Here is a 12,475-nt window from a genome sequence, read left to right as displayed (position 1 = left end):
GGGGAAGGAGACAGAACAGCGATAAGGGCAGGGGAGAGGGCATGCAGAGGGACAGAGTGGCAGTTTCTCTGCTCCACGGGTTAGGAGAGGATAAAAGGATATCAGCAGAGAGGCCTGCATTTTTGCATGTGCCTTTTTGGTTGAGCTTTGCCTCACACGCATTTTGAGGCAGATGGCTTCCCACAGCTCAAAACAACAAATGCAACAACCCGCACCCACCCCTTCCAAGTATTTTCCAGTCTCATGACATTTTAAGACAATGATTTTGGATGACCTCACTCATGGATTGTTGAATATACGGGAACTACGGTAACCACATCAAAGAACAGGACTGCGGGGGTGGGGAGGAAGATAGGGAGAGAGAAGGGGGTCCAACTACACCAAAACAATGGCAAAGTTTTTGGTTGTTTTTTTTTTGTTATGTGACATTAATTTTACTGAATTATGGATCAAAGTCATTAGTTCCATTACTATTTGTACAGCCTCAGCAATACGATAGGGGCTTTAAAAACAGGTATGAAGACAATGTTTTTGCCTGGAACAACTTAGAGTCTAGATAGGTAGTGCTCTGAAGAGAAGGACTGGGTTAATAGGCCTTGCAAGCAGTAGATGTTTAAAAGAAGGGAAGGATAGAGGAATGAAAGATTGGGTCAAGAAGAGGGCTTTCTGAGAGTCAAATACTGCAATATGTTCTTGAAATAATCATGCTATATAATCTGAACTGTACAAATTGGAATAAAGTGGAGAGAAAAGGAAAGTGTATTATTCAGACCATTTAGCTAAAAGAAGTTCACAGCTTGCAATATTCTGATTTTACTGTTGTATCTTGAAATAATATGAATTATAATTTCTAGCACTCCAAAACTGGAATTGTGTTTTAAACCAAATACTAAAATGTAATATGGTTTATAATTTAAAGCTGTTACCATTAGATTGGAAGTAACTACTCACAATGTCAAAGCATAAGCAATGAGTGTAGAATCCCATTTTAATTCAAGTTTGTATTTACATATATTTGCACAATACATATTATTAACCAGACATTTTATTTCATCTCCATTGTAGATTTTTTTTATACAGTGCTTTTCAATTGATTTGGCTTGCCTATTACTTGTACCACCACAATTACTAACTGGTGCCCATCATTCACATGCTATCATGGATTATAACTGATAGTCTCATTTGTAGCTATCATAGCCAGTTACAGTGAACAGCATGTTCATTTTAAGAACACTTAAACTGAAATGGAAACTAGAGCTCTTGTTGCAACCTTGCTGGTGTGTGAAGTGGTGTCCACCACCAAAAGACCTGTTCAAATTAAATCTAATAAATAGCAAAGAAGTTCAGTTCTATACACACCAATCACACGGCACCAGATTCAACCTAGTTGTACACTTAATACTTCTCTAGAAACCACTGAAGAAATACAAGAAACATTACATCTTAGGTTATCTACAAGATATCCATTCTACATGTGAAAGTACATAAGGGCAATGCCGTGAATATTTCACGAGTAAAGTGCTTTTAACATCAAGCAGATGAATATACCCTAGTGTTGTACCACAGAAAAAGAGTTCATTTTGGATAAAAAACAGTTCATGCATCTACTCTGCAGCAATTCTGTGCATTCATGTATAGTAATACTTAAATAGAATTTATAACCTCAATCCTATGGGATACAAGGACTGGGTACAGTGTTTACACCTACAGAAAAACTCAACCAATACTCTGGAATAGCATACATTTTGAACATCGTTACAGCAGGTTTTGTTAAGAAGCCAAACCTTTGGTAGTGTTAATGCAGTATACACTGAAGATACCATTGAACCAGTATAGGAGCTCAATATGCAACTGACAGGAATGGAGAAAAGAAAAAATCAAAAGCAAATTTAATGGCTTTTTGCACTGTGCTTCTCCAGTCATGCTCTATTTTCACATGCCTTCCTGCGGGTGTAAGTTTAGACATGCAATTTAAGCAAGTGATTGCTTTCAGTTCAAAGACAGGCCACTTACTGCCAAGACGACCCTCCAGAATTGTGCTGAATTCAATTATACTTCCTTGCCTCAAGTTCAACAACACTTTCTTAAACTCGTTGCTTGCCTTCAGCACAATATCTTTCGTTATATCCTCCTCCTCTACAGCTTTAGTTCCATTTTTGCCATTGAAAGGCATGCCCACAGTTATTTCGAATTTGTATCGATCAAACTTTTTCATGTGACAGTCATGCTTTGTCAGATACTTGAGACGACACAGTTCCTCCTCCTCCATGGTAACATTTTTTGGGTCACACACAGGGTAGGTTTCACCATACAAACATCTAATCCAATCACCAATAAAAAGCGGAAGCATGTTTATTGCAGATTCTGCACTATTGTCAATTTCTGTAACCCTGACATATTTGAACCGCCCAGTCCATGTAACTCTGTGTCCCTCCAGATGACTACATATAATTTGGGTGCGTGCCATGTTAGTCTCCTTCCATGACCGGGGTCCACAGAGGAAGCCATACTGATTCCATGTCAAGGTAGAGTTGTAGACTTTCATTCCCTCTGATCGGTACACATAGAACCAACAGAACAACACTACAGCTGTAATCCACACCAAAATGAGTTTAACAATAGAACTTCTGGTTAGGGATCTCATCATTTCAACCATGAAGAAGTTAGTTTTTGTCCACCATCGTAAAAACAAAGGAATACCACACAACACAAGAGTCACCACAATCTTCATGAGCTCCAAAGATATGAACCACTTTATGAAATGCACAAGACACATGAGTGCAATGCCTACCATTAGAACTGGGAGTGCAAAGAGAAACAGAAAATAGCCAACTGATGCACGAATGAGACCAATACAGGAGGACTCTTGCAGAATAACCACTGAGAATTCACACCACATGAAACACACCATGTAGGGAATCAGGTAACAGTAGGTGCCTTTAAAATTCCGCAGTTGTGCCATTCTAAAGAAGAGATAGAACAAGTACAGGAAGAGAAGGCATGGGATGCTCACATTTAGTATGAAGAAATGGCCTATAGGAAGGGTAAAGAAGGTTTTACCTAAGAATTTCAAATAGCCCAAATTTATAGGTAGTATCTGCAATAGGGAGAGGGAGCCAGCAGCCACCTCAGTCATTAAAGCTCTTCGCGTGTAGGGTTCTGCACAAGTGCTTAAACTCATATAACTTGTCACTGTGAAGAAAACAGAGATGGTAGCCATCTCTGAGCATGGTATGAAGTCTTTGCTTGCTATAGGGAAGGAAAAAATGACAAAGAAAACTGAGAGAAAAAAGTAAACATATGGCTCTAAATGATTCCACCCAAAGTTCACTTCTGCTTGCTCAACATCTAGATTTGGCTCGAAACGAAGCAATAAGTCAGTCAGGGTACGGAAGTTTTCCCAGGCCTTACTGTCTTGAAAGACTTTCAGTGTGCAAATCACCATGGAAATGAAGGACAGATAGAAGATGACTAATGGGATAAAGAAGGCAAAAAAATCGATTGTCAGATTACTGATGATGAAGAAGAAGATGAGGGCATTGATGTGGTGTGTTGGAATAATAGTAGACAGCCAGTGCATTCCTGCCTTAGATGCAATATCTATAAGGTACTCTTTAATTTCCATAATGGCATGAAGTGGATATTTTACAACCTGAAAAGAAAGGAAAACAGTTTATTTAACAACACTTTTGTACATGTACAGTATATATATTCATGTTAAAGCAGTAGCCATAAGTCAAACCTAGCTTGTTTTGAAATACTTCTATTTCAAGAGGTGTTGCACGACAAAATAGGATTTTCTCTGTGACCATTTTTTTATATTAACTTCATCAGATGAGGCACAGATTACTTTACCTCCCCATATTGATATCTAAAAAGTTTTCGGAAAGGAACACAAATCTCATAATCAATAGGTTATATCATTTTTTATTAAAAAGCTTCCTAATCTAGCATTCTGCTCAATTAGGTTCCTACTGAAGTGCCCATTGGTATTATAAAGATGAACTACAGGGCTGCAATTCTGTACTATCGTGTGCCATTCCTTCAGCTGTAACTGTCAGCTTCTCCAGTGATTCTGTCACACACCGTGCATTGTTATACAGATTTACCATAAGCAATTGTCCATGTGACAAGTTACTATAAGGCAAGCCAGGGTGTGACTCTGTGGCATGCTGGCTTGCCGCACAGTACTGTCCCACTTGGACATTGTTACAGCCCAGTGAAAGCATGCTAAACTGTACACAAAGCCACATTCCAGAACTTTCACAGTGCTGTAGCAGTGTTCTCACAGGACATTAAGCTGGTGCTTGCCAAGCAGTAGATTCACACTGTGGTTTGCTATGCAGTAACTTGCCATGTGGACAAGCTATAAGTCTTTACAGGTAGTTTGCATTTTTCCAAAATTTTCCTTCCCAAGTATGTAAGCAAGCAGCTATCAAAAACTATTAATCCTTTTCAATCTCTTTATTATTATAAGCAGCTAGTACTATTTCATCTCCCTCCCTATGCACAGATCTAGGATTATTCCTTTAACCCACTATCAATTATATTAAAGAGCCTTTAATATTCCACTTATCCTGCAGGGGATGACCTGCCCAGCAGGGTGACTTGTCAAACAACACTGGAGTTATTGTAAGAAAAGACAATGCCTTTCTGCAGGACAGATGGAAAGGACCATCTAGAAAGAGACCACATCTCAAGCAAATGTTGAACTAAAAATGTTGGCAAGTGTAGCTTCACAGCCTCAAAACACCACAAAAAAATTCAGTTTCCATGGTGTGCCAAACATATGCCTTTATACCAAGTACTTCAAGGGAAAGGCCAAGAAGCTTTCAACAGAGATTTATATTTCATACTAACTGGGGCAGAAAGCCCAGGAAGTTAAGAGTAAGGTTTTTCACTGGTGAAGTGTCCCTTCCAAGTACATCATCTTCAGAACATTAGGTCACTTACCTGGAAGCACTAGAGGAGATATAGTTCTTTTCTTGTCCCTTAACATTTGACATAATGTCCAAGGAGGACAAGTAAAGAACTGATTTGCTGATGGCAGCATGATGCTTCCTAACTGCTGCCACTTTGAAATTTAGATCCATGTACGCATGTGTGTCTCAGTTCTCCTGTTTAGATTTTGTTTGTACTGTTTAACAGTGAAGCATTGGTTTGCGTAAACCACTGCCAGCCAGTTTCATCCTTTAATTCCCTCAAAACAGAAAGTGAGCTGTCTTACACATCTAGTCCATTGCTGTGTTTTCCCATTTGTATATGCAAGTTTACAGACTTCATTCATTTATTTACTGGTGTCATAAATATAAAGGGAAGGGTAAACCCCTTTGAAATCCCTCCTGGCCAGGGGAAAGCTCCTCTCACCTGTAAAGGGTTAAGAAGCTAACCTCGCTGGCACCTGACCAAAATGACCAATGAGGAGACAAGATACTTTCAAAAGCTGGGAGGAGGGAGAGAAACAAAGGGTCTGTGTGTCTGTCTATATTCTGTCTTGGCCGGGGATAGACCAGGAATGGAGTCTTAGAACTTTTAGTAAGTAATCTAGCTAGGTACGTGTTAGATTATGATTTCTTTAAATGGCTGAGAAAAAGAACTGTGCTGAATAGAATAACTATTTCTGTCTGTGTATCTTTTTTGTAACTTAAGGTTTTGCCTAGAGGGATTCTCTATGTTTTGAATCTAATTACCCTGTAAGGTATCTACCATCCTGATTTTACAGGGGGGATTTCTTTATTTCTATTTACTTCTATTTTTATTAAAAGTCTTCTTGTAAGAAAACTGAATGCTTTTTCATTGTTCTCAGATCCAAGGGTTTGGGTCTGTGGTCACCTATGCAAATCGGTGAGGCTTTTTATCCAACATTTCCCAGGAAAGTGGGGGTGCAAGTGTTGGGAGGATTGTTCATTGTTCTTAAGATCCAAGGGTCTGGGTCTGTAGTCACCTAGGCAAATTGGTGAGGCTTTTTACCAAACCTTGTCCAGGAAGTGGGGTACAAGGTTTTGGAAAGTATTTTGTGGGGGGAAAAGACGTGTCCAAACAGCTCTTCCCCAGTAACCAGTATTAGTTTGGTGGTGGTAGCGGCCAATCCAAGGACAAAGGGTGGAATATTTTGTACATTGGGGAAGTTTTGACCTAAGCTGGTAAAGATAAGCTTAGGAGGTTTTTCATGCAGGTCCCCACATCTGTACCCTAGAGTTCAGAGTGGGGGAGGAACCTTGACAACTGGTCTCTGTAATTAATAAATGCAGATATACATCTAAATACAAAATATGGCAAAAGAGAGGCATGTTGTCTTCTGCAAGGTGAGTACAAAGATGTATTGTCATCTTCCAAGAACAATTTTTATGTTTTCAGTACATCTTCCTTCTAAATTTATGCCATATGTACAAAAACATCATAAATGTATGTGTATATATACACAACTATACACTCACACAAGTTGCATCAATGATACTGTTTGGTGACTAGATACAAGTTTTGAAGGTAGCTCATTCGAAGGTAGGCTATTTTGGCCATAAATAAATTAACTAAGAGTCCTTCAATACATATGTCACACAATAGGTGCTTAACTAGTTTTCACCTTTAGTCGCAGTGGTAGTTCCTCGGGACTCTTTCCAGCCAATTCATCATCATCATCATCCTGCACAAACAGGTTAGTTGGGATGATTCCCTTTGCATACTTCTTGGTTATTTCAACAAAATCATCCAAAGCAATATAGTTCTTAGCTGCAAGTTATAATGAAGATAAAAAAAAAGAGCTCAAAAATTACAGTACTAGCATCCCATTAATTACAAAGCATGGACCAGCCTTTCTAGGACTGATGTGGAAATTATTTTCAAATAAACTTTGTGGCTGTATTATGGAGAAATTAAACTCTTGTTAACAGGTGTTTATTTTATCACCTGTTCAGAGGTAGCAAATTAATTTTGGTGGTAATAAGTGGTCACAATACATCTTTATTTGAGCATAAGCTTTCGTGGGTAAAAACCACACTTCTTCAGATGCACGGAGTGAAAATTACAGATGCAGACATAAATATACTGACACATGAAGAGAAGGGAGTTACCGCCCAAGTGGAGAACCAGTGTTGACAGGGCCAATTCGATCAGGGTGGATGTGCATACCACTCCCAATAATAGATGAGGTGGTGTCAATTCCAGGAGAGGCAAAGCTGCTTTTGTAAGGAGCCAGCCACTCCCAGTCCCTATTCAAGCCCAAATTAATGGTGTTAAATTTGCAAATGAATTTTAGTTCTGCTGTTTCTCTTTGAAGTCTGTTTCTGAAGTTTTTTTTGTTCAATTATAGCTACTTTCAAATCTGTTATAGATAGCAGCTTTGCCTCTCCTGGAATTGACACCTCCTCATCTATTATTGGGAGTGGACTTCATCCACCTTGATCAAATTGGTTCTGTCAACACTGGTTCTCCACTTGCGAGGTAACTCCCTTCTCTTCATGTGTCAGTATATTTTTGTCTGCATCTGTAATTTTCACTCCATGCATCTGAAGTGGGTTTTTTTACCCACGAAAGCTTATGCTCAAATAAATCTTTTAGTCTTTAAGGTGCCACCAGACTCCTTGTTGTTTTTGTGGATACAGACTAACACAGCTACCCCCGACACAATACATCTTGTAAGTGTAGTGGGTCATATTCAGACCAGTATTTATTACTATAATATACAAATTATAAGAAAGAAGAAATAAAGTGAATGAACATATTTATCTGAGAACAGTATGAAATACATTATATTGCATTTGATTAGACTGCATCTATTTCATATTTTGTGTCCAAGTTTCATCAGGATTAAAGCTACAGTAAAGATATTTTCACCTGTCAAAAATATTTGTATGCTTATTCTAGTGCACTGCAATTTTATCAGGTTTCAGATCACGTTATTATTTATCTGAAACAACTATGACTTTCCCCTCCCTTTTAACATTTTGGGGGTAAAAATAATTACATGTTCAGTAGCTCTGCTGTGTTAAAAAAGACACAAAGAGCCACAGAAAAAGAACTCCTCAAAGTCTAACTGAAAGTCTGCACTGAGTCAGAAGTCAGTTCTCTGGTGAATACACTGCGTAAATTCCTATAATATCTAGGAAACCTCATTAACTCAGTAAAATGAGCAATGCCTCATAATTCACACACACGACCCCATATAATCTCCCTCTATCTAATAATTTTGATATGATGTGAGGCTGGATATTATATACTTTTTTCCAAATATATTGAAGTATATTTATCAGCATGCTATGAACCATCATTAGAAGTGATCTAAACTGAACGGACACCAAATTGAACATTGCTGATTTACATAGTGTAGTAGCAGGATTTTCTCATCTTGTCTGTTTGATTATTTGCTAATTCTCCAAATACAGATGAGCACAAATTAATTATTTAAATACACTACATATGCCACTACTTAAATTTAGGCACGTTGGGGACAAAGTGGCACAAGACTGCCGCTGTATACAATAGTGGGGAGAAGGATTTTGGCTAAAGACCCTGAGAAACAAATCCCTTACTACTCTTTCAAGAAGTGTCCACCCAAAGTACACCAGACACTTTAGGCATGTTCCCTGCTATGAAGAGCTTTGAATCTCAGATAGCACTAAAAGAAACAGAGAAGACAAGAGTAACATAATTGCATCACCATGAGTTATCTTTTTTTGAAACGAGAGAGAGCGAGCGCACATGCAGGTGTGAGCCTGTAAAGTGAGAGAGTGGGTCTGAGAAATGGTGGGGAGGGAAATGAGTTTCTAAAAAAGGAAAGCTGAAAAGGATGGAGGAAGAGAGTTATCATGGGAGGGGCAGGATGAAGAGGAACACTGAGGGTAGAGCACGTGTGAGGCCCTGGCTGCAGTGTGGGATAGTGGGTGATTGGAGGCCAGAATAACCAGTCATATAAAGTACAAAAATTCATATTTTTAAACTCAGGAATTTGCTCCTTACAACTTCCTGAAGCCCTGCTGCAGGGGAGTTCAATGAGTGGGGGCTGCCATGGGCTGCTACTTGACTCCTTCAACACCAAGAGGGCAAGGAGACTCTCTCCAGCCCTATGAATGGAATGGAGGTTGGAGGGCCTCGATTAACCCCTGTGAACCTCCTGAGGAGTACTGGGATACAAGGATCATGTACACAATGGTCTCAATCGCCTCCTACAGCTTGTCCCAGTCACTGTAGATTAGCCAGTTTCCATGGTAAACAAGTTTGATATCAATTATAAGGAAGAATTAATGCCAACTTTCCCCACACACTGAAGCACCTGATATTGCTTCAAATATGAAAGACTTTTGAATGACAAAAACCTACAACAAGCCTCCCACACAGTAAGTTTAGAGAGTCAGCTGACAAAGATACGAACGCTCGTCTGCTTAATTCTTATCTGAGCACAAGTTACACACAGGAAATTGAAACAATTGACTGAGTTTTGAAGGACAGGATTTAATGTATTGATTTGTGGTCTTACTGTAATTTTAAAACATTCCTACATAAAATCCTACTAGCAGCATTCTGGGCACTCTAAGTGTAAAGAGAAGGTACAGGAACGTAACAAAAAAGCAGCATCATATACTTTAATCTTCAGTCTCACAAGGATATATGTTGATTTGTTTGCATATTTTAAGTGTATATTTTAAAGTAATTAATCTTGCACCACACTGTGCATGCCAAGGAATCATCAAGAAATGTGTTAAGTTTTATTCCTTACTCCTCTTCATCCCTATTCTCAGATCACCTTTTTCTTGCCACTCACTTACAGATTTAGGGTCTGATCCAAAGCCCACAAAAATCAATGGGAGTCTTTCTACTGACTTCCATAAGGTCAACGACCATTGAACAGACACAGCTTGTTCTGTCAGGACATACATGGAGATGTTTATAAAATAGACTCTTCTCAGTTGTAGAATTAGAAACAAAAAGGACAATGGAAATGGAAAAAATTGCCTAGGGAAGTCCTGCAATCTCCTTCTCTGGAAGCTTTCAAGAAGAGGAGAGGGTTGGAATAGAGAAAAATTCTTTGACAGCACTTCTGTGATATGCTGATGGGGAGAGTTTAGTTTGTAATACATGGCTGGCATGTTAAATCAAATACAATGACATTTACATTCTCAGGCATTGTGGCCACTGTCCACAGACAGACAATGTCACCTATAATTGTCTATATGTCATCCTACTGAGTTCACCCCATCTCAAATCTTTGCTAACAGGCTTAAATCAGGCTTCCAAGTGTTGGCAATGCATTAAATCAGAAGAAAACTTGCCTCTGGCAAAATGCACAGCATAAATGAAACTGATTGGGTCAGGGAAGTGAATATTAGCTAGTAATAGCTGTTTCTGCTCAAGCACGGACAGCCAACTCCATCTCTGGAGAGGAGAGAACAGCCAACCTCCTACTTTAAGTGTTTGATGAAAACTTCTCATTTCTAAACGCCATTAGTAACTTGACACCCAAGTTTCTCTTCAATTGATGTTAAAAGCATATGTTGTAGGTTCCACTTTATTATTCAGATTTTTCTTCAGTTTGGTTATGACAAATTCCCTGCCTCCCCCATTTGCAGTAAAAAAAGAAATGTGCACATCAATTTCTGCCTACACTTACATGTAGGTTCATTTACCCTCCTATTATTTCATCTGCCATTTAAGCCTTCAGAAAATTACTGACCCCCTTCCCCCGCCCAACACTATGAGCTGCTGAAGGATTCAGAACAAAGTGGCTTATTTTGCATTTATTTGCTATCAGAATGAAGGAGAAGCACCGATTCAGAAGATCAGCAGCTAAGGGATGGAATGTGCAATAGCATCATCCAATATGTGCCAAAGCAGAAGATTCTCCAGTGAACTCAAACCACAGAACGCTTTCCAATGGAGAGAGAGGAAAAAAAAAAATGTGGCAGTCTTGGCCCTAAACATTTTTTTCAAGAAGTGGAAATTGGGTCACACTAAGCGCTGTGTGGCTCAAGTCTATATGAAAAGTCTGTCAAGGCTGGAATAAAATTCAGGCCTGACTCCCATCCCTTTGCCTTAACCAGAGTATTGTCCTTTAAGAAGCTAATGTAAAACCAGCAAAAAGCCCCAGTTCGTCTTGAGAACATTACTTTCAGTGCAGTCTCACATACATCTGATGAGCCACAGGCTACATGGAAGGAGAGGACGACAGTGACCCTGACTGAATCTCAACCTGAATTTTCGGGAAGTTTTAGTATTATATAGAACTAGTTTTTGAACTGCAGGACATCTAAAACAGCCATAAAGAAGAGTGGGACTGACTTTATATGAATTTTTACATTTTATATAGTAGCATGAAAACAGAATTAGAATTGTTCTATACATGGCCTTAACCGAAGTTTAGGTTTAACTACACTGCTCTCTGTACAATATGCATTGTTTGTCACTATGTTCCTTCGCCATCTTAGTTTTCAGTCTTTAAATCCTCCTATCGTTTCATGTTTTCCTTTTTCAAAAAAATAGGTGATATATATGAAGATTAGCAGCTGCAGATCAATGGTTGGAATACAGGATTGACATGCTGGATCAATACCAATACTCCATGTAGTCTGGTATCCTCTTTGACAGTCCCCATATCAGAAGCTTCAGAGGAAGAGGTAAACCACATAATTCATAATTATGCATTAACATACCTACATGCCCGGGAGGGGATTATCTTTTTAACACCAAGCAGTGGACTGTTGACTTGCATCCTGAAGGAGGAAGGTTGATATCCCTTATAAATGTGTTTTGTTTTTAAATCCTAGCTAGTGGAATTTTTATTTCCCATCTGAAATGTTTAATCCTTTTTTCAATCCTATGATGCCCCATCCTCAATAATCATGTGGTGGCAAGTATCACAGCTTAATGCTTTGTGGGGATAAATGGATGAGAGTGAGGAGGGTATTTCCTTTCATCAGTTTTAAAATTTGCTGCTCACAGTCAGGTATCTCTTTGTTCCTGTACTGCATGGAAGGTAAACAGAGCACCTCTCTCTACATCAATCATTTTTATCTACCTTTCTATCTCACCTACTAAGCAAGTAGTAGTCCTGATTTTGAGAACTAGTTAGGAGTCCAGTCCTTCCCAACAATTTGGAATCTTCATGCCCCAGATCAGAATTTTAAAGCTTAAGCTTATCTTTATTTTAAAACCTGTTAGTTTTCTTGTACAGGTGTCATAAGAGCAAAGACAGAACTTTTTAACCTATAGAAGATACAGCTTACTTTCAGCAGTAGCATTTTTACCAGTTAAAAAGTCAATGAGGCTCTCCCTCCTCAGCAAGGGCCAAGATAGCAATAATTTTGATGTGTCTTCAGTAGCTGCTCCTCCCTTTTCAGAGCCGAATAGCACTGTGACCTCTCTCGGCTGGGGAGGGCTGGATGGCGTGCCCTTTAGATGCCAGGAAAACTGTATCTTACTTGGCCATAAGAAGAGACGTTTCTTCCTTAAATTTAAGCCTGGGTCTCATGAGTGATAGGTGAAG

General features: G+C 39.0%; 1 protein-coding gene across 5 annotated transcripts in view; it reads right to left on the bottom strand.

Moving 5' to 3' along the window:
* Positions 1-970: 970 nt before the first annotated feature.
* Positions 971-12,475, bottom strand: part of WFS1 (wolframin ER transmembrane glycoprotein) — a 52,080-nt gene continuing 40,575 nt past the window's right edge. For all 5 annotated transcript variants that reach the window (XM_073342555.2, XM_073342559.2, XM_073342557.2 and 2 more), the window contains 2 exons: positions 6,584-6,729; positions 971-3,652 (listed from right to left, as the gene is read on the bottom strand). In XM_073342555.2, coding sequence (XP_073198656.2) covers positions 1,841-3,652; positions 6,584-6,729 — 1,958 coding nt within the window. In that variant the 3' untranslated portion in view covers positions 971-1,840. The remainder of the gene's footprint in view (positions 3,653-6,583; positions 6,730-12,475) is intronic.

The sequence above is a fragment of the Lepidochelys kempii genome, chromosome 4 (genome assembly GCF_965140285.1).
Source record: "Lepidochelys kempii isolate rLepKem1 chromosome 4, rLepKem1.hap1, whole genome shotgun sequence".
In the NCBI taxonomy this organism is placed as follows: Eukaryota; Metazoa; Chordata; order Testudines; family Cheloniidae; genus Lepidochelys; species Lepidochelys kempii.
Note: the sequence above shows the minus strand (reverse complement) of the source record. Positions and strands in the feature narration are given on the sequence as shown.